The sequence below is a fragment of the Thamnophis sirtalis genome, unplaced genomic scaffold, assembly GCF_051295495.1.
Source record: "Thamnophis sirtalis isolate CommonGarterSnake01/CBP01778 unplaced genomic scaffold, rThaSir2_p1.2 scaffold_6, whole genome shotgun sequence".
Classification (NCBI taxonomy): domain Eukaryota; kingdom Metazoa; phylum Chordata; class Lepidosauria; order Squamata; family Natricidae; genus Thamnophis; species Thamnophis sirtalis.
The window spans coordinates 98,909,836-98,933,343 of NW_028261386.1; the positions used below are offsets into that span (position 1 = coordinate 98,909,836).

Genomic DNA, 23,508 nt, shown 5'->3' on the forward strand with positions numbered 1-23,508 from the left:
ATACAAAGAAAGTCCTAGGCTTAATTCTTGATATTGAGGATCCAATTTAAATGATTTTAGGTATCAAGGCTGGGAAATGATTCTGCCTGAGACTATGAAGAGCCAGTGCATGCTAGATATGACAAACCAGAACCAGATTAAACAAATGTTTACATTGTGTTCCTACTTAAAAAGAAATGTGGACTTCTGTCAATTTTTTTTAGAACCTCTTCTATAGGTGTGGCCTGCTTTGTGGGAGTGGCTTGCCAGTCATGTGACTGAGTGGGAGTGGCTTGGCAGTCATGTGACTGGGTGGGCATGGCCAACTTGTAAAATGTGGTGAAACTCACTTAGCAACACTCTTGCTTAGCAACCAAAATGTTGGCTCAGAAACTATGGCATTTGAAGCACGCAAGTCTTAAAGCTGTCAAGTTACAAGACCCTTGCACCCCTAACCCTTTAGAAAAAAAACCCCAGGTGTGTTCAAACTTGAAAGCTTTAAGACTTGTGGACTTCAACTCCCAGAATTCCTCCTCCAGTCATATTGGCTCAGGATCTCTGGCATTGAAGTGTGCAACTCTTAAAGCTGTCAAGTTACAAGACCCTTGCACCCCTAACCCTTTAGAAAAAAAACCCAGGGATGTTCAAACCTGACAGCTTTAAGAATTTAAGGTTTAGATAGGACTCTTAGAGGTGGGCGGGGCAATTAGTGAGCCAGCCAATCAGTGAGTGTCTGGTGGGGCAATCGTGATATGGCTGGGCGGGGGGAGGGAGCTGGAACCGGTTCTAAATGACATGGTAGATTTGTGGAATCTCTTCTACAGAAGAGGTTAGAACTGGCAGGAACCCACCCCTGACTTCCGTCCATGTGTTATCATGATCAGAATATATTCCTTTGCAAATATCCAATAGATGACTGAAAGAGGCTGTTCTAATGTACAATAGTAGTCTGTGTTTTACAGAGGAGGTCACAGAATATTTGGGAAATCACATCAGAAGGAAAGCCCTTGCATAAATTCCTCTATCTTGATGTGTTGCAGGGAAAGATTGAGCTAAAATCTCAATATAAAATATGGTGGGCATACAAAGGTACACTTAAGTTAATGAATCGTGCTTCACTGACTCTGTTTGTGATGGTGGCTTCTGACCCAAATATTTATCTGTATCATTCTACTACTGGTCTCTTTCTTCCTGCAAAAATATTAGGTGACAGTGTATTATTCTAATCTAGAAGTCCTCAACTAATTTTTGAATAACTTAGGTTCACTCAAAACTGGGCTTCCCAGTTGATGGAAGACTTTAATTTATATACAACTGCATTAAAATGCTCTGAAGATTATCCTTGCTATCATAAATGTTTGGATTTACAATATGAGCTTTATTTCAGTAAATGTTTCAAAGCTTACACAATATTGATTAGACAGCCTTTAATGGCTGTTTTGGAATTATTTTAGCCTGCTGTTTTACATTTGTAATTTTATAGTGTTTGATTGATGTTCTAGTCTACCATGAAAATTCTGATAAATAATAAAAACACATTACATAACAGTATTCAAGATGATTTGTTATCTACTATAAAATATGTATTGAGATTTGCATGACAAGACCTTTGCCTTTTGGAAATCTATGCAGTAGTGCTTTATGTCAACTTCACCAGTGAAATTGTAATGTTTACAATCGGAGCAAATTACTTACCATGGATAGTGTAAGTGTGAATTTAAACTTGATGGTGAACATTCATAATCCTATTTGTCTCTCTGGCACCATTCATGTACAAAATATGCATAATATGCCACTGTGTCATATAAAATGCTTAATTTTGGAAATGTCAAACATAAAACAGCCATGATAAATAAATCTAGGTACATTAATCTAGCACTGTAATGTAATATAAGCAAATTTATCAAGCAATAAACCTATTCATTGAACATAACTGCACAAATAGTAATGCTGAAGACATTCCAGCAGTCAATCAATAAAAAGGATACCCAGCTTTTTAATTAGTTGTTGTCACCCTTTCATTAAGTATGATGAAGTCAAAATATCAGTGGCATATAAGAATTTTATGCTAATATTACACCCTGAATTTTACATATAGTATATTCTCATAACAAGACTGAACTCCATTGTTATAACCTGGGTCTTGAAGAATTTGGATACATATTGTGAAAAGCTATAACCAATGAAGCTTTTCACCTTTGCATACTCCCTATAATTAAGGCATATAATTTCTTACACATATACATGACAGAAGCCCCATTTTAATATAATGCTCATATGCTTGCTGTGTGAAAAAGCTTTGAGGGCAAAGGAGTGGAAATAATTCACTGATGGCCAACTGTTTTAGCATACTCTGTGTCGTGTCTTCTCCTCAGACCTCTCCTCTTAAAGAAAAATTACGAGATTCCTGAATTATAAAATTACGAAGCAACAGTTACTCCCAGAGACTCTGAAGTGGAATGGAAAGACCCTTAGAGGATAGAGGTGTCAAGTCTTGAGAAAGGTCTTCCAGATGAGACAATTCTTGGGAGTATCAGATACGAAGAAATTCCTTCTGGATTACCAATACAACTCATTCATGGCCCACTGTAATAATCTTACATAGAACTGATTTGATTAAGTCTCTGAAGGTCAAAGTTCAAAAGTCCTCATTTCAGAACAATTGTTGGAGCAATGTTTATGTCCACTTTGTTTGTGGGCAATGCCTTACTAGCTACCTTTTCCTTTGGGGACTTTTAAAACTTGTTTCAAATGTGTTACTAGTGACCAGGTGCAGTTTTATCCTAACCAAGACATCTTGATTAGATTGTTGTAAATATGTTCTACCTAATCTTTGAAAATGTTCAGAAGTTATAGATACTCCTGAATGTTACGGCTTTTAACTACTCTAAGTTCTTAAGAGAACATTGATAAATACTCTGTTTTCTGTGTGAGAATTTCCAATTGCTTCTAGGCTTAACTAAAATTTACCCTGTTTTCCCCAAAATAAGATCTCCCTTGATAATAAGCCCAATTGGGCTTTTGTGTGCATGCGCTAAAATAAGCCCTCCCCCCAAAATATTGCAACACAGCAGCAGTCATAAGGTGACCATGTTTGCTGCCTCCTGTACCTCCAAAATAATAAGACCTCCCCGAAAATAAGGCCGATTATGTCGGACCCCCAAAAGAAAATAAGACTGTATCTTATTTTCAAGGAAACATGATATGTTCGTGTTTTTTAAAGCTTTCCCTGACTTAAGACATCCTAAACAGCATATGATCCGTTTTCCTTTTGCATCTCATAAACCTCAGGATGCATTTGATGAGTGTGTGAGGGGTTTTTGCATGGCTATATCTCAATTTAAAATTCCCTTTTGAGAAATAATGTTCTAACAGCCTCTTCAGTGGCATGAATATCTTTTTTTTCACAGTCTATAACTGTTAGGACTGATTGCTTAGTCTTGCTTCTCTCTGGAGCTTAGTTTCATTGGCAGATTTTTAAAACATATTTTAAATATACTTTGGAGACACTTATTTAAATTACTTTGGAATGTGGTTAGATTCCTTTTCCTTACTGTTAGCTGCATTGGTGCTTTGTATGTATATTTCCGTATGCATAAGATACCTCATTTGATTTGGCTAATTTTAAGTTTTGTACTGCATCCCTATCTATTTGGGATGCAGATTATCATGACTGTAGCAGGTATTCCCATACTTTTGTGTCCATCTCTGATACAGAAAAACTAGGATATGTCGAGTGTGAGGTGCCCAAAATATGTGCTGGATAATGCAGGATACTGTAATGGTAATGTTGAGACACACAATAAGATTAACAGAAAGTATCAATTAAAATTACTGATAAATACTCATTATAAAATCTCTAGTAGCAACAAGGTGGTCTTGTCATAGCAGTCTGACTTATGGCAAAAATGTTCCTTGCTAAAAGAGATTGTTGAGCAGAGACTCTATATCACAAAACTGTGAGGTTTGTGTGTGTAAGAGAGAGAGAGAGGGAGAGAGGGAGGGAGAGGGAGATGGAGGGACGGAGGGAGGGAGAGGAAGAGGGAGAGGGAGAGGGAGGGGGGGAGGGAGGGAGGGAGAGAGAGAGAGAGAGAGAGAGAGAGAGATCACTGACAACATTACCTAGCTGGGTAATAAAACATCTGCAAGAAAACCACCGAGCTTAGAGAGCACCAAGGACCCCACAATTCAACTCTGAGTTACAAATATTCTCTTTTATCAGTGCACAGATGGAAGCCACTGACCAAAAGAAGTATTCTACTTCTCTTTATACTTAATGAAAACCTGGTCTGCTAAATCAATCACTCAATGGCTGGAACAATCAGGCTTTGCAGGTGGTTCCATTTTTATTTTCATGCTTTTTATTACATTTTAAAATTCATACCTACTGCTCTTCAAAATCATTACAGGTTAGAAGAAATCTTCGTGGCACAGTCTAAGTTTGCCTCACACATAAATATCTAAGATCTGTCTGTCTTTATACAGTTTAATGCATGCTTGAATATTAACTGAACCAGGTTTGCCAGGGTAATTGTCAAATTACTAGGGAGCTGGTTTGCATTCAAGTACATAGAAAATTACATTGATAACTCATCATTTTCCAGGGATGTCTCCGATGTAATTTTTATCTCTGCCTCTCTAGTATCTAAAAGTAGCATTATTAAATGTTCTGCCTTGAATTGCAGATGTGAATGCCTTTAGCATGGTCCCTCATGCTGTGAGTGAAGAACAAGCACCAACAGTGAATTCTTCACAAACAAGAGCAGTGATTATTTATTTTTCCATCTGGTAGACATGCAATATGTGTGAAACCTGAGGAGGTATATGTTTGATGACAGCTTGTCATTTGGACAAAAGTGAAGAGGCAGCAAGGCTTTTCAAAATTATGTATTTTAGAGATTTTTAAAAAAAAAAATCTAGCAAGTAAAAATCAAACATGAATATAAAGTACAAAATATATCTCCCCATTGATTTATTCTTTCCAACACATTGTCTTTGCTGTCTTTTCTAATAAGCTACTGTATTTTCAGCCTGACTAGCAGTTTAATGACCAAGAGCAGGGAGAGTTGTGTTGCATTGGCAGCACTTTTCTCAATATGAAAAACTCCAACTCCACCTGTCAATTTATATGTCACATACGTCATATTAACAGTATCAATGTTTTCTCCAAAACAAGCTACGTAGCCAGAGTATATTGGCCTCACCTATTTGTATACTCCAGGTGAAAGGACTGTGACTCCTTTCTTCCCCAGCCAAGAGTAAAGATTTAGTAATCCATCCAAGAGAGAGTATGTTTGGTGTAGTGGTTAAGCACCAGACTAGAAACTGGGAGATTGGAGTTCTAGTCCTGCCTTAGCCAGGAAAGCAGCTGGGTGACCCTGGACCAATCTCTTTCTCTCGATCCTAGGAAGCAAACAAGGCAGTGGTGGCATTAATTTTTTTTTACTACCAGTTCTGTGGGCGTGGTTTGATGGGCATGGCAGGGGAAGGATACTGTAAAATCTCCATTCTCTCCCGATCAGCTGGGACGCGGGAGCCAGAGAATAGATTGGGGTGGGGCCAGTGAGAGGGGGTGTTCACCAGTTCTCTGAACTATGCAAAATTTCCACTATCGGTTCTCTAGAACTGGTCAGAACCTGCTAAATACCACCTCTGAAACAAGGCAAACCATTTCTGAAAAAGCTAGCTGAGAAAATTACAGGGACTAAGTCAGGCAATCACCATGAATCATGGCTGACTTGAAAGCATCCCCCTCCCCTCCAAAAAAAAAATCTCCAAAATAATGAGTACCAAAACTGTAATAGATGAACATCATTTTCTCCCATCTGTTTAGTCTTTTGGTATGTGATATTAAATTTATCCTTTGCTGAAAACATTGATGCTTTACTTTGATAGATGTGTTGATTTTGCTGTCACTAGCTCAGTGTATTCAAATCATGTTTCATCCAACCAAACAAAATAAATAAAATTATGTTCCCTCAGAAGAAACAGATCATTTTTTTACAAGTGGTTGTTCCGCACAGTTCATCTCTCTATCCTTCAATGGGTTTACATGGAGCAAAAACTGACGGCACATTAAGGAGTACTGTATTGTACATGTAGTTATTAGAAAAGGCAGCTGTTTTTATCTGAGGAATTAAGCTCTCAAAAGTTGTTATTGATTTGCTATAATGCATTGTTGACAGCAGGCTAAGTGGAACTTTGTATTAGTGGAACTCAGCCTACCAAACTAGCATAGAAAGCAAGCTTGAGGGCCTCTATTTCCCCCCCCCTTTAAGTTAAAAATCTGAAAACCAATTTTATCATGTACCTTCTAAGTTACATGTGTTCCTGGGGAGGAAAGCTATGGCAAATCTAGACAGCATACTAAAAAGCAGAGACATCACCCTGGCAACAAAAGTGCAGATAGTCAAGGCTATGGTTTTCCCAGTTGCAATGTATGGCTGTGAAAGCATAAGAAAGGCTGAGCGCCGAGGAAGAAAGCGGGGCTTAGCAGTGAGAAGACGGAGTTTCAGGCTATTCCTGAAATTCCCCTATTCCGAAGGAAATTGGATGGTTTGTTTCGGACCCAAGCTGTCCCGGAGAGACAGTGAAAGGTTGGAGGAGATCCAGTGACCTCAGAGACGTTCGCAAAGTCTCTGGGGGGCTTGGAATTTAACCTCCTTTGCCAGTTCCTTCTGGATTAGCTGTAAGCTAACCGAAACTGCAGGTTGCCCCTAAGAATGGTGTGAGTGTTTTCAACTGGTAAGCTGATTTTATTACTCAAAGAGACACGGTCCGCATAAAAATTTAAGCTAATTGAAACCAAAGAACAGAAGAATCTAGCGGCGAATTGGTTTTTTTAAAATGGGTTTATGGCCGGTGGTGACCCTATTTCTTAAATGTTTTAAATGCTACTTACATGGATAAAGGAAAGATTACTTCAACATCTCCTCTGATTCTCCTTAAGTGGGCTGTAAACCAATTTACTATAATTTGGCTCCTTACAATTTGACACTTTTATTGCTTGGCTGTGTTGGTCTAAGATCAGATAAGATTGCACAGCTCCCAGCGTGTTCTTACTTGCAAATTTTAGATTTTTTAGATTTTATTTAGCATTTATAGGCCACCCTTTTCCCTGAGGGGACTCAGGGCGGCTTACAATAGTAAGGGAAGGGGGGTGAAAGACAAAATACAAAAGAAAATGTGAAATAACTAAAAAATACTAAAACACAACATTCACTCAGCATTCGGGAGGGGCAAGAAAATTTATCCCCAGGCCTGACGGGCTAGCCAGATCTTGAGGGCTGTACGGAAGGCCTGGACTGTGGTCAGGGTACGAATCTCCAATTGTTAAGATTGAGGGCAAAAGAAGAAGGGAATGAGAGAATGAGGTGGCTGGATGGAGTCACCGAAGCAGTAGGCGTGAGCTTAAATGGACTCCAGAGGATGGTGGATGACAGGAAGGCCTGGAGGAACGTTGTCCATGGGGTTGCGATGGGTCAGACATGATTTCACAACTAACAACAACTACCAATAATATTCTAAACGTGCTATGGATGAATTTTGAGCTCTTTGGAACTTAGTTTGGTCAAAGGTGTAACCCTTTTGAATGGCTTCTCCCAAGCATGACGTTCTCTGCCAGAGGTAACAAAAATTTTCTTATATAAATTTTCCAGCAGCGGCATTTTAAAATAGGCAGCCCTTTGGTATATAAGCTGGTTTGTTGCTGAGTTTGATGTATGCTATGACTTTCATGGATGAATTTTAACTTTTTTTTTAAAAAACTGTACTCATTTCTCAACCCTGGCAAAAGACATATAAATAGCAGTAGACTTCCCAAAGCACTATTTGAGACAGGGAAGTCTTTGAAATTACTGATGAAGGGGATATGTCAAGTTAAAGATCTACTGTCAAAGATTAGTTTGGAAGGAGAAGCAAAGATTCTGCCTCTCCACCCCATTAAATATTTCATTCAACATTCCATCCATTGAACAGTTACAGAAAGTTCAAAGGCCATATGTAGAGATTCTTCTCCTTCTATCAAAAATAAACAGCACTGACAGTTTGGAGGTAGGATGAGTGGAAGTATGCAAGACAGAAGAGAGTGCAGGAGGAAGACAATAAGTTAGACACTTTTCAGAAGTTTCAGCATGGGTGGAGTCTTTTAAAATTTTTATCTTGCCGTGTCTAACCTTGGTTGCTAATATTTAGCTTCAAAAAATTCAGCATGACTGAAAGAGATCTATAAGGTATTGAAATAATTTGGGGAAACATTACGAAAAAAGGCTGACTGCAGATAATATAAGAAGTGGAGAAACATGTTCATCTCACAATCATACTTCCTTATTCTACATACAAGCATGTAAGCATATATAGCTATTAGCCGCCCTGAGTTTTCCGAGAGTGGGCGGCATACAAATTAATTAAATAAATAAATTAGGCCAAACCTGTGTATCACACAAACACACACACAAATACACACACACAGAGTGTGATGCAAAGGTTGATCAAAAGTTGATCACTAATCACAGTGAACAAAAGATGATCACATAAAATAAAGCCTAGTATAATATAATATGGATTGAATAATTCCAGAAGAAATTAATGAGTAAAACCAACACAGTTCTAGGCTGCATAAACAGAGGGATAGAATCAAGATCCCGTGAAGTGTTAATACCACTTTATAATGCCTTGGTAAGGCCACATGTGGAATACTGCAGTCAGCTTTGGTCGCCACAATGTTAAAAAGATGTGGAGACTCTAGAAAGAGTGCAGAGAAGAGCAACAAAGATGATTAGGGGCCTGGAGGCTCAAACATATGAAGAACGGTTGCAGGAACTGGGGATGTCTAGTTTAATGAAAAGAAGGACTAGGGAAGACATGATAGCAGTATTCCAATATCTCAGGGGTTGCCACAAAGAAGAGGGAGTCAAACTATTCTCCAAGGCACCTGAGGGTAGAACAAGAAGCAATGGGTGGAAACTAATCAAGTAGAGAAGCAACTTAGAACTGAGGAGAAATTTCCTGACAGTTAGAACAATTAATCAGTGGAACAACTTTCCTCCAGGAGTTGTGACTGTTTCAACACTGGAAGTTTTTAAGAAGATGTTGGATAACCATTTGTCTGAAGCAGTGGTGGGTTCCGGATCCTGGTGCAACCGGTATGTTGCAATGGGGCTGGATTTCCACCACATACATGGGAGCAGCACATGCACAACGCATGCATGCATACTTACCACCCGTGACACTCCAGCTGCTCAGCGGAGCATCGCACAGGTACCATATGCTCCATGCGCGTAAGCCCCAATCTGCTCAAATACAGGTAAGGAGGCAGGTGGGCCCTCTGGAGTACTGTACTGGAACGGTACCTGGTGCTCCTAGCAGGTACCAGTATGCTCATACTGGGGCGTACCAGTCGTATCCCACCACTGGTCTGAAGTGGTGTAGGGTTTTCTGCCTAAGCAGAGGGTTGGACTAGAAGACCTCCCAAGGTCCCTTCCAACTCTTATTCTATTCTATTATTCTATTCTATTCTAAAGTACCTCACATAGTTTTCAATTCTTTAGTAGCAAGTGGGTTACTTCGGTCAACTTGGTTTTTTTAAGTACATAATAGATGAACGAACGACTTGTAAGAATTATGCATGCATGAAAACTGCATTCCCAATTATAGCATCTGAGACTCAGAGGTGTAGATTTAATTTCTTCAGCCAATTTAATTTCTTTCAAAATGAAAATATGGCACTGACCTATACAGTACTTTTGGCATCTGAAATATCAATTCATGGCAAGGGCAGATCCTTTAAAAAAAGTCTTCATATATGGACAATTATCTGTAGAAATAACTGAATCAGATGGGTTGAAATTTAAAACTTAAAACAAAAATCTGCCAAATATAAATGAGTATTTTATGGGAGAGAAGGAAAATATATTTAAAATGTAGCCATCCAAAGAAGTAAAAGAACATGATAGCTTTTCCTCCCCTTATAACTGAGAAATAGTTGCACAAAAAACCAACAACACAAAATACTGCACTATCTTGAGTAGGGTGCAGTATATGATCAGATTATTCTGGTAGGAAAGCAATCATAAGCTCTTAACCACAAATTGCAAGATGCATGAATTTGGAGTATACATATCAGGGTAAGATCTTTCCTACACTATATTGACTTTCCTAGTGAGGATTCAGGATGCAAATGTTTATCCAAGTTACTTCGCTTTATAGTACAGGTAGTCCTCAACTTATGATCATAGTTGAGTCCTATTCTTTTGTTGCTAAGTGAGACATCTTTTAATGAATTTTGGTCCATTTTATGACCTTTCTTCGAGATTTGTTAAATGAATCAGTGCAGTTGTTAAATTAGTAACACGACTGTTAAGAGAATCTGGGTTCCCCATTGACTTTGCTTGTCAGACCAAAGGAGATCAAAAGGTGATCATGTGACCCCCAGAATACTGCAACTGTCATAAATATAAGTCAATTTCAAACATCTGAATTTTGATCACATGATCATGGGGTTGCCACAATGGTTGTAAGTGTGAAAAATAGTCACTTTTTTCAGTTTTGTAACTTCAAATGGTCACTAAATAAACTATTATAAATTGAGGACCACCTGTATTGAGATGAATCTGTGTTTTTTTTTCTTTTGCTGGGGTGAGGTAAAATAATTTTAATCTCCTCTTAAAGGGCCAAAGAAAATTCTACTATCCTGAGTGACATCTATTCCTTCATAGAATGTTAAGTTTACTGCTTCAATTGGCAGAAATGGAAGTAAATTACAAATACTTTTATTTAATTTTCATTCCACAGGTGGCCATGTTTTTTCTCCACACTGCTACTGTCACCAAAGCTGCCCTACAGGCTGATTGATGATTCTGTTCCAAACTCTGACATGACAACATATGTCTAGCCCCAAGGAAAGAGCTCATCAAAATGAGTCAAAATCTGGGGAGCTGCACCGGCTGTTCTATCCCCTGTCCCATCTTTGCTTCTTTATGCTAAAGCTCCAAAATACTGCAGCACTTGAGCATGTTCAAATCTCTACACTGCTTTGGCTATCAATGTGGAAAGAGTATAGATGGCCATTTTAAAGAACAGAACTTTCTGGGAATAAAAAAACCAACGCTGTCTTTACCTGATAGGAGCATGAAGTCCCCATCTCCCCCTCCGAATTAAGTGTGAGTAGGCAGGAAGGAAAGATTAATCTTACCTTCACTAAATAGAAGCTGTTGTAAACAAAGAAGTCAGCAGGGCATGGAAATGATTTGCGCATATTGCTTATGAAAAGCATAGAGGTTTTTGGTGTTAATAGAGAGGTAGATTGCGTGTTGAATTTAGCTTTCTTATTTTATTCTTTCTTGGTCCAATTCCATTCTTCTCACCACATCTTTACCCTTGTTTGATTCCTTCCTTTCTCTTTCTTTCTCCCTCCCCCTGCCCCCAATGCAGCTACTCCTTCTCCTCTCCTTCTCATTTCAGTCCCGTTTTCTTTTCTTTCTCATCATTTTTTTTTCAGGGAAAAAGGAATGGTGTGCATGTGTGCTTGAGAGAAAACGGTTTCTCTATCTGTACTGAAAGAGAAGGGCTTGAGCAGGCAGATAAAGAATTAATGTTATAAACGGAATCCATTATTTTATTAGCAATTAGTTTTAATTAGTAATGAATTAAATAATATACATTTATTTCATTTTTTTCTTGGTTTGCTCTTTTTTGCAGTGTGGCTTCTTGGCATATACTCAGGATATAGGAATATAAATATGAGAATAGATATAAGAGTATACCTACGTAAAAGCCCACCATGCACATCTCTAGGGTTGGCTTCAGATGGGGATGACAAGGTAAAGATGTGTTTTGTCTATATTATATTTTTTTATTTATTCTTCCTTTAGAAGAAATTACCTTAAATTGATATAGAAAGCGTGCCATACACACACCCATGATTCATTGCACATTAAGTTCTAATTGTCTGGAAACTCAGACTGTATAAGCAATAAAAGATGATTTAAAATAACAGGTTGAAATAGTGGGAGACAAATTGCCTCTACCTACGCAACTAAACAAACTAATGCCTATGGCAAGGAGGTTTCAAAGGGAGAATAAATAAAATTGGAAAATGGATAAAAATTATTTAGAAGGACTGGCATATTATAATTATAAGAAGGGTTACGATAAGGATTGGAGTAAGAAAGAATTGATGGCATACAAAAAGAAATCTTTCTCTATCTAATCATAATTTTTTAATATTTTTTCCTGCACGGATGATGTTACATAGTTTGGTAAAGAAATGTCTGCAAGAAAACCACCATGCCCAGAGAGCATTAAGGACCTACCTACTCTTTTCTGCACATTTCTGCTTGATGAATCAATCTAGCAAAGAGCAGAGGGAACAGTAAATCTCTCTCAAGAGTCAAGCCTCTGATCTGGAAGCCTAGAGAAAATGTTCTCTGTCACTTCCACTCTCTTCATCTGCTTCTCTCCCAATCTGGCCTTGTATATATGGCAAATCAAACCTAAAGCAATGAAGCTAAGCTATGACTTTCCCAGCTCTTAATACACACTGCACCATTCCCAATGCTTCTGGGAGGTTTTGGATTCAGTTTTAGTTGTCTGTAGTGGGGAAATCCTGTTTCACACAGAAAAACCTTGTAATCCCTTGAAGTAGCTGGATTTGACCTGAGATTTCTGGTGTGTTGCTTTTCTTCTTCTTGAAGAGAGAAACAAAGAAGCTGGTCCCGAGCTGTTCTACCCCAACCCCCCTTTCTGTCTGATGTATTTGCTCTCAATGGCAGTTTGAAGAAGAATCGCACAGTGTTCCATTGTAACTTTGTCTTCATTAGTAGAACAGTGTCAGCAAGAGACTTTTGACATCCCTATTTACCTCTACAAAGTCTTTCGTGCTACCCACAGAGCCAAATTATAATACCAGCCACTTTAACTTGTACTCAAAATAAATGTAACAAGGGGAACTTCCATCGATCACCTGAATATTTGTTCTCTTAACATGTTCTCAACAGTCTGGTGTTATGAAAAGTGTTAAACATCTGCTCTGGAGAACTTATTTTCCTAGTTCGTCTATCGACTCAGCTTAGTCCAATAACAAAAGCAAAGTTTATTTGAGCTATTGACTAATAAAAATTAGTAACCAGAAATCACTATTTTATCATCAAAGATTCTTTTATTACATTTTCCTTTTCCTTTATACAATCACTTAAATACTGTGCAGTTAAAAAAAAAGAAACAATAAACAACTCATAACACTTCTATCCTACATACACCCTTCCTTCTACCCCTCCAACTTTCATTTCCCCCTTCCAACAATCCCCTCTTCTACTTCCCCTCCCCCTCAGCCATTCCTTTCTCCCCTTCCCACCATCTCACCCTCCTTACATTCCCTTCTCACTCCCTCTTAATTCCCCCCTCTTCTTTCCCTCTACACCTCGCTTCGGTGTATTTCTAGTATTCATTGGTCTATTTGTTTTGCACTAAAACAAAAGGAAAATAAAAGGAAAAGAACAAAGAAAAGAAAAGAAAGGGAAAAAAAGCAACAGTATCCAAGTGCATTCATTGTTCTGAAAATTGAGTCTATATTTCCACCCTCCCCACCCACCCACCCCCTGAACCCCCCTACCTGACCCCCTTCCGACTTCCCAGGTCCCATTCCCGGCATCGTTCTTTATCAAGCAAAGTCTGGAGTATATTGAAACCAAATAGATTAGAAGTTACAAAATAAAAAAAAATAAAAAAAATAAAGAACAAAAAAGAAAAGAATAATAAAAAGAAAAAAAGAGGGGGGAACCCCCCCCCAAGAAAGAGAAGTCAATATACTCTCTAACATTAACCTCAGCTTCTCATTATTTTTAAAATCTTAAACAATATCTTTACCTGCTTCCGCATATAAATTCTATACCTCCCATCCTGCCTTTACCCGTCTCCGCATATATATTTTATCCTCATCCATTGCTCCTCTCATATTTACTCCACCCTCGTGTAGACTCTCCAGATAATCTTTCTTAACCTTGTATTCAAATAACAATTTATACAAAAATCAGCTTACATTCTGGATCAAGGTAATCTAATTGAACTTTCACTACCCTTCCATCTACCCCACGCCACCCGACTCCATTCATCCCAAACCACAATCCAAGAAAACTACGATCTCCGCTCTCCTCGCCCCAAAGAATAGATCATGCGCAGTTTAAATTAAGATTCAAACAAGTCTTATATAAGTCCCATACAATATATGTCCAAATTCAGCACCGCTTCTTTCAGTTTCAATATCTCTTCATCGGTATACAGCTTTGTCATTTTATACCAGACAGGAGTCCTGAAATTTTATTCAAATTAAAAATTTAAGAAGTATTTTAAAGGCATAGCTGGATCTTTATTCTTTACTCTTCTGCCCTTCCGGAAGGGGAAAGCAACACCCTCCGCCTTGTAGCCACATGTCCCGCTACTTATCTTCTCCTTCTCCTTGTCTTTCTCCAAGTCCGGGTGAGTCAGGAAGTCCCGCCTTCAGAGTTTTGTTGTAAAAATCTCGGGCTTCGCAAACAGAATTGAGACGATATTTTTGGTTCTCAAATGTGACTGTGATACCAGATGGCACTTCCCATTTATATTGTATCTGAGAATCTCTGAGTTTTTCAGTTAAGAAAGTGTAGTCTCTCCTTGCTCTTAATATTTGAGATGGTATTTCTTTAAAAACAATCAAGTCCTGTCCATCAATTCGCAGCCTGTTATTGTAGAACTTCTGTATTATCGCATTTCTGGATTCTCTTGTGGTGAAATATATAATTATGTCCCTCGGAAGCTGTCGTTGTTTTGCTACACACGAGTTCTGGCGATAAATTTTTTGAATCTGCCAATCAAAGTTAAATCCCGGACTTCCCACCGAACGTCTGAAAGCCTCAAAAAAGGTCTGTTTCAAGTTCTCCTGTTCCTTTTCACGCAATCCTCTGACTCTTATTGCAAACGCAGTCTTATTGTAATTCATCATAACGAGTTGTTTTTGAGCATTTTCAACTTCCTGTTGTAACGTTTGAATTTTAGATGTCAAATTAGAATTAGTTTTTTCCAAAAGTTCCAATTTGTCCTCCATTTCAGAAACATAATCTGTCATAACAGTCATAACTCTGATCGTATCTTCCCTTGTTTGAGCAATCTTGGCGTCCAGTTTATCATATAAGTCCGATAAAAGTTGTTTAATTTCCTGTCTGAACTCTTTAAGGGTTTCAAAAAGAAATTCTTGCGTTAAGAGATCTCCAGTAGAGGGCGTGGGAGGCAAGGGCAGCGATTTTGTAACAATTTCTTGAGATGTATTATTAAGGAAACGCTTAGACTGCTTCGATTTGGGAGCCATTATAAAAAACGCACAAACAAACAAAGTCTCTGCTCCCCTCGGTTTTAAATGGGATACTATTTATAGACTTTTAACAGTTAATAAGGAGAAGTCTTCAGGAGAATAGAGCTGATTGAGTATGTCATATATCAAACGCAGAAGCTATAAAATCGCCATCTTGTAACGCAGCTGGATAAGAAAGCCTTTTACAAAATTGAAGCTGGTATTTTGAATAGTAATAAGAAAAAAATTTACAACTTCAAGTTAATATTTGGTTTTAAAGCCATTTCAAAATTTATCTGCCTGCAGTTAATAAAACTCTATTGCCTGAATATGCAGCTTTAAGTAAAGAGGCTTTTATTTTGAAGTTTAAGGCTTGGCAGAACTTTCAGTGAGTAAACATTGTAACAAGATCGTTCAGCAGATTCATCACCATTTAACTTCCAGATAAGCAAAGTTAATGAAGGAGTAGAAATGAAACTAATTAAAAAGCTTCTGCTTGCCTATTGTGAAACCAAAACATATGATAAGCAATCTCTTTTGTTTTGAATTCTTGTGAATTCTTGTGAGGATTAACAAAAAGTGTTCATTATTACCGGAGAAACCAGCCTGCTCGGCGCCATTTTAAAAGCCTCTAAGTAAATAATTTTTCGGAGGAGAAAAAGAAAAGAAGCTAAAATGTTGATAAATAATTATTGTCCACGGAAATGGATTCAGCTCGTGATAAGATTAAATCAAACAAAACTTGGAACTGAGTGGGGGAGACCTACTTTGTCCTGCACAAGGCAGTTTGAAATTCCCAGCACGGACAGCCGTTCTGCCTTGGGCTAGCCCCCCTTTCCCTGCAAGCACAAAGCTGCAAAAATCGAAGAGCATTTGCCAGCAAAACAATTTCTTCTTTCCTTCTTGCCTGAAGGATAAGAAAACCTGATAAGACGTCAAATGTAAGATCCTCTAAACAGGTACGTAGCCAGGAATTCGGAGGCAGCTGATTTTTTTGCTGCCACCACCAGCAGGCTCCTCCTAGGAAGTCAGAAATCACTATTTTATGTTGTGATTAAAAATGACTAACTCTTCAGCAGGAGTACTGAAAAGGGCTTTTGTGGTCACATGCCGAATAGCTTAGTATGATGGCAGGTGTAGTCCCTTATCTGTCTATCTCCTGTGTCCATCCACCACTCCACATCTTGCATCTGTCTTTCATATTCATTCTACTCATCCCTCACTTCCCCCCCCCCCATCTCTGCCTTCTTGATATAGGGAGGCCATCCAAGAACTTGGGAGGTTCAAGTTATGTGATCATCCATATTTTCAGTCTCGAACAGTAAAACCTATGATACAGCTTTTTGATCCCTGGAAAAACTAACTAAGAGAAGGGAGGGCTTAAGACTTCTTCCTGTCTCAGGGAAAACTCCTCTCTTCAAGTTTCATGCCCCAAGCTCTGAAACAGGAATGAATAAAATAAGGAACCAGATGTATGTGATGACCAGGCAGAGCCTGAGGAAAGGGTTAAGTGCATCATCCACCTCAAATCCCTTTGCACCCACAAGAGAAGTCCAGCCCACCTTGAATTCCTTTGACTCTTACCTACCACCAATTTGCTTTAAGCATTAGTAGTTCAGATTCTTATAGATGGTATATGGTAGAGGCAGCAAGCAGACTGCTCCAGTTTGGCAAGATTCTGTCTGAAGGCATGCAATAATAAAGAGCTTGAAAGAATCAACACATGTCTTTCTTGGTTTTTGAGTCTGGCGGTTACTTACAGGATCTATATAGTCACCTATCTTAAATGCTGATTCTAGGCAGTTCACAATATTTCATAAAAACATTGCAATATCCTCCTTGAGATTTTTTGGTACCAATTTTTGAACAGTCTGAATTATTCTGCAGGCACTGCAATTTCTCTGGAGACAGCTATCTTTCCCTCCTTCTGATAATCCTGAGGCAGTTACAATTTCTATTTCCTTTTTCTTTTCCTATAAAAGCAATTAATTTCCGGGAATGGTAGTATTTTGTATGCAGCCAGCCATTTTGAGCTTTGCAATGCAAAGTCTTGTGAGGCAAATCAAATTCAAATTAACTGATGAAAGAGTATTTCAGTTTATCAAGGTAACATTATGCTTTATGCAGCAATATTTATCTAGCATGCCTTGGTATAGAGATAGACAAGATTCTGGTGTACACATTGAACATTGTGTCAAAGAAACAACATAAAATGTTTCCTCTGCTTTCTGCCTGTCATCAGCATTTTGGTCAGATCTGGCAAGTGGTTTTTAAGATATAAGGCCATAGCTTCACAATACGCTAGTGAATGAGAAGACATCATAAATGAAAAATCAGTTGGATTCACCTGATCAGCAGGTATCAGTACAAAAAATAATTTTGAAAGGATTCATTGATATTTAATAGTGGAAATTATTTCTTTTTTAAATTATAGGAAATGAAAGGACACATAATTATCTTTGGGGGTATTTTTGAGGCAGGACTTTAAACATAACTAATGGATAATGAAATAGAAGGGTTCAGTATCTTAATTATTCTTAATGTTTTGTCAATGATAGTGCATCAATGTCTTAGAGATAGTTTATTTCAGTTCAATATTTGATGGGAAATGTTTGATATTATTACGTCTAGAATCCTTGTGCATTTATAAATATTTGTGTTTTTGTTTTATTTATGTATTCTGTTTTTCCTTTAAAGCTTTAAAGGCAGTGTGTGAGAGGTCACTCTTCATGTTTACTCTTTCAATAGCAACCTTGTTAGGTTGAGAGTGTGACAGCTGGTGGACTACTTGACCTTAGATCTGTCTGGCCTCAGTCATATCACCACCTCATAATAGCTAATAGCTAATGTGTCCATGAAATAGAAAACCTATTTTGCTGAAAATTCAAACCAAAATTTTGCACATCCAAAGTTCCAATCACCCATTCAAGACTGGCCTTCGCCTGGATGAAACAAAACCATATTCAGTCAGAACAAAAGAAAATCCAGAGCAGTTTTGGATGTTCCATGAGATTAGAAACAAGCTGCAAAAGTCTGTTTGTTTATTACATGGTGACAATGGTGGCATTAAATTCTGAATCTTTTCATCCATCCATCTAGTGACCAAACAGAATTTCGTAACCCAGATCTGTTGCTTTAACCCTAATCATTGAATTAAAGCAACAATTTGCCCGAGTATATAACTATTCAAGCTGAATCACTCTGTTTTTGATTCCTCACACAAGATGTAAACTCTTTCCATTGATTATCTCCCCTGGAGTAAGAGGTCAACCTGACAGGAAATGTTGAAATAACTCTAGTCAGCCCATTAAAGGGTTAGTTTTCTTTTTAAAAACAGTTTTGTAATAAGTCTCTTCTTCTAATTCAATGTTGCCTTTACCTACACCTAAATTTGCAGTCAGAAAGCCCTTTCCCTCCTAATATTTAAATATTCCAGGAATGTGGAGTGGGGTGGGTGGGCAGAAAAGATGTTCCACCCTAGAAAGTAGAAAAAATATCCCTCCCAATCAGAAGCTTTCATTTACCTCCATGGCACATAGAACAAAAGAATAATCATGAATCATGTACACACCCTTGCTCAGCAAAACAATTATTTTTATACTTTAAGAGAAATTGCATCAAACACATTTGTGCACTTCTATGACTGCAAAGGGCAAAACTGATCTCCTTGCAAAAGAAGACACCATCAACAGAATCCACTAACTTTCTGCTGGGTACTGTGTCCACAAAACATGTTTGTGAAAGGGCTTTTTATATCAGGGCTCTGTAGAAGTGACAAGCAACATTTTGGCAAATTCTCTTGAGGTGGTCAGTATTAGAATACATAAATGCTCATCCAGATGTTTTTTTAATTTGCTTCATAGAAGTTTGAAAAGATTTCATTACTTCAAGTATGAAGGGAACATTTTCTTCCTTACAATCAGTTTGCAGTAAAAGAACAATATTTGGACAGTGCATGACGGATGCAGTTTCACCATGGGGATTTTTCTTCTGCCAGTGGTATTCTGTCAAAGAACTATAATTCCCATCATCCCACTGGTGTGTGGGAATAATACAAACATAATGCAACACTTCTAGAGAATGCCAAGTTGAGGAAATCTGGTTTTTCATACTATATGATGCCAAAGTAAAATGTGTCATCTGCCATTATTATATTTTAGTTTTTAAATAACATGTTAAACCTTCACCATATAGAACCATATTTTCCAGAGCCATTTTAAAAACTGAAACATATTTCATCAAAGGGCAACCACACTCTACTTATGAACAACTAAACCTCCTCCCCCTTTACCATTGCCAAGAGATCAGACTTTCAACAACAAGGAAACATATTTATGGCCTCAGCTATCCATGGACTGAAGACCTGTCATCCCTTCAGGGTAGATCAGACTAGGAATCCAATATCATGTAGTACAACTTTTATTGTAAAGCCATAGTAACAAATCTTGCAATAATGCTTCCTTTCTCCTTTCCTTTATCTTCATGAGAACTAGGGAAGGACTTTTCTGAGACATTTTCTCAGGTTACATTCATTATCCTGAACAAACATGGTTTTTTTACCTGGAGGTTGTCTTGAGAGTGGGTTTTACTTAAGGTCATTCCAGCTCTTCTCTACATCAATCAATGTCGCAAGTTTCCCTCAGACATTCATCATGCATGTAAAGTTGCTATGAAAAATAGTTAACAAACATCTGAAGGGTGCTTGGTGCTCTCGGAACTTGATTGCATTCTTGCAGACATTTCATTAACTAGGTAACATCAGTGCTAGTAAGAAATGGGATTTGTGCTCAATTTATATTCTAGTGGCTTGCCTTGTCAGTGTTGGTAGAAGTGGTCCTGTTCTTTTTTTATTTGATGGGTTAATCCTTACTAGCACTGATGATGTTACCTAGTTTGTGTAATGAAAATCTGCAAGAAAACAACCAAGCTCCTATAGCACCAAGGACCCCTCATTTCAATCCTAAAATACAAATATTCTCCATTATTGGTAACAACTGTCTGTTAATTGCTTAAGAAATGTACAGGTGCCCTTATATTTTTTAAAATAACTAAATATTTATAGTTATTTTTTATTGAAACTATTATAGAAAAATGTGTTCATATGTAAATATATACTGTATGTATATATAATTACATATATACATGTGTCTGTGTGTACATACAGTTTATCTTGTAGTTATACTATTCTGACTATTTTTTTTATTTTGTATTTTTTCTCATTTTTTTTCTTCTATACAAAAAGAAAAAGAAAAAGAAAAAAGAGGAAAGGCTGATCATTGCTCCTTGTATTTCTACATCTATACATGAATGTATTGCCTGAATAGGACTACTAGCAATGTATAAATATCTTCACTGTTCCATAATGTATAGCACTTGATGGTAGCTCTTACTGTACAAAGAACCTTGCTTCAGAATAATAATGTAAGATATATAACCCGGTAGTATATCTGCTTTCTTGGCTTGTTTTGTTATAGTCCAACTCTTAATAACAATTTAAAGCTCCTAAATTTGAGAAATCAAATAAAACCTTTAAACCTTGAGCATTGTAAGTTTGAAGAACCACTTGGATAGCAAATTGATTCTTCACAGTTCACTCTCAAATTCTACAATATACATACCGGTAGTCATCTAAAATCCCAATTGTTAAACTGCAAAAAAAACATTGTTAGATTGATATGAAACAGGAAGAACTGAGGAGAGATGCTTGGAGTGAGAAGCGTAAAATATGAATAACGATTAAAACCATTTTACCTGAAGGCCTTCTATGGCTAATCGAAGCATACTTGGTGTCAGCTTAGAAGCCTGTTTGAAAGTGAAATTACTCCAGTCTATAATCAAAACAAATCCATTTACTTGAAGTTCTGGGTCCTCGATCATAGCTTCTAATGAAAGAAGGATGGCACGTAAAATATCCACCAGTGTGTATCTGTCAACAGATAAAAGCAAAGATGGCCTTAAGCTAACCAATAATGTTCAGATGATAGAATATAAGCCATTATTTTGCTATTACTAGGCAACATTTCAAGATTTCTAGTGATAAAGAGTTCATGAAATATGATTACTGTAGCTATTGTAATTACACACATATGATGTTTCTTTAGGTTTAATAGAGTTAAGATTGGGAAAGTTAAACAGCAGCTATTCAGATGAGACCATATCATAATAGTAATTGTTCCAGATGGTCCAGCTCTAATATCATTTGAACAACTCAATACTTCTTTCTTTCAAACTGCATTACATTCTGTTCAATAAACAGAATCAATATTCATCCAGAATATCTTTATTTTACCTTCAGCATCACTGAACATGCTAACACAAAAACCTGTGGAATCTCCAAAATGTGACAAACCACATTTTCAATGGATGTATGAATCAGCCTTTGAATAATCAGTTCAGTCATTGCTGGGAGGAAGATGGAGAGAGAGAGAAAGTGTTCTTAAAAAATAAACAAGATTTCTCTATGCATTCAAAAAAGTAATCCACATCAGAATTTGTCAAAAAATAGTTGATCCACTGTAAAATCAGAAATGTTGGTACCAATTGTATTGGTTAACAATGGTTTTTCCTCCCCAATAGTTTTACTTTCCCCAAAAAATTGGTGATTATGGTAGACACCTTGAAACTGAACACAAATATAATGTCAGAATAACTGTATCATGTAGGACTCTAGAAATATGAAATTAATTTTGGATGACAATGCTGTATTTAATCCCATACCATTTCGACACGAGTTCAACAGAGCTAAAAGGGTTTTGCTGCTAATTTGGTTTATACTCAGTGTTTGAAGTTACTTAGTAAAAGAATTTTAAAATGGAAATCAGCATACAATCTGATTTACAAGACACTTTATAGTGTCATTGATCCCACAGTAAAAATATGTTCTGCTTACAGAATAAGAGAGATGGAAGGGGCCTTGGAAGTCTTCTAGTCCAAGCATACCATGAGTGTCCAAGCATACCATGAGTGTCAAACTTGATTGCTTCATGTGATGAATCACAACGTATCGCAACATTTTTTACCTTTGTGGAGCCGGGGTGGGTGTGACCCGTGCATGACACATCCGGCCTACGGGCCACCAGTTTGACACCCCTGCTATACCATTCCAGATAAGTGGCTGTCCAGTCTCTTTTTTAAAGCCTCCAGTGATGAAGCATGCACAACGTCTGAGGACAAGCTGTTCCACTGGTTAATTGTTCTCACTGTTAGGAAGTTTCTAGGTTGCTTCTCTCGATTAGTTTTCATCCATTGCTTCTTGCCCTGCCTTTAGATGCTTTGGAGAACAGCTTGACTCCCTCTTCTTTGTGGCAGACCCTCAAATATTGGAAAACTGCTATCATGTCTCCACTAGTTCTTCTTTTCATTAGACTAGCCATATGATATACATATGTGGTATTCTCTAGACTAGCCATACATACATATACATGTACATGTACACAACATAATTTTGAAGTAGACCTTAAGGACTTGAAATCCATGTCTGTTATGGAGTTTTCATAACAAAGCTTTCCATGTATTTAAGTTTAACAAAATTCTAGCGCTTCAATTTTAAGAAACACCTCATTTTGCTTTCAATGTTTCTAAGTCTGAATTTGAAAACCCTGTGGTCTGGTTTTCAAAGCGGCTAAAACCAATATACTAAATGAAATGCTTTTAAATAAAGTAAATTAAAGAGCTCTTCATGTTGATTTTGTATGATTACATTTTGGGGCAATATTATGGAAGTGGTTTGTCACTACATTCTTCCAAGGTATTTTTTTAACCTCCCAGTTAAATTTATATCCCCAGAATTTCTTGTCCACTCACATCTAAGGGTTAATACAATCCAGGGGTGGGTTCCTGCCAGTTCTAACCTCTTCTATAGAAGAGATTCCACAAATCTACAGTGCCATTTAGAACCGGTTTAAGCTCCCTCCCACTGCCCATCCGCACATCATCAAGATGAAGAGCGAGAAGAGGAATTCTGGGAGTTGAAGTTCACAAGTCTTAAAGCTGTCAAGTTTGAACACCCCTGGGGTTTTTTTTCCTAAAGGGATAGGGGTGCAAGGGTCTTGTAACTTGACAGCTTTAAGACTTGCACACTTCAATGCCAGAGTTTCTGAGCCAACATTTTGGTTGCTAAGCGCCAAGCCACTCCCACCCAGTCACATGGCCAGCAAGCCACTCCCACCCAGTCACATGGCCAGCAAGCCACTCCCACAAAGCAGGCCACA

The 23,508-nt window shown here is 37.7% G+C and overlaps 1 protein-coding gene across 1 annotated transcript in view; it reads right to left on the bottom strand.

Annotated features, from left to right (window-relative positions):
* CLVS2 (clavesin 2) overlaps nucleotides 1–23,508 on the bottom strand; it is a 54,796-nt gene that overhangs the window by 21,291 nt on the left and 9,997 nt on the right. Inside the window, exon 2 of the mRNA XM_014055285.2 lies at nucleotides 21,050–21,224. Coding sequence (XP_013910760.1) covers nucleotides 21,050–21,224 — 175 coding nt within the window. The remainder of the gene's footprint in view (nucleotides 1–21,049; nucleotides 21,225–23,508) is intronic.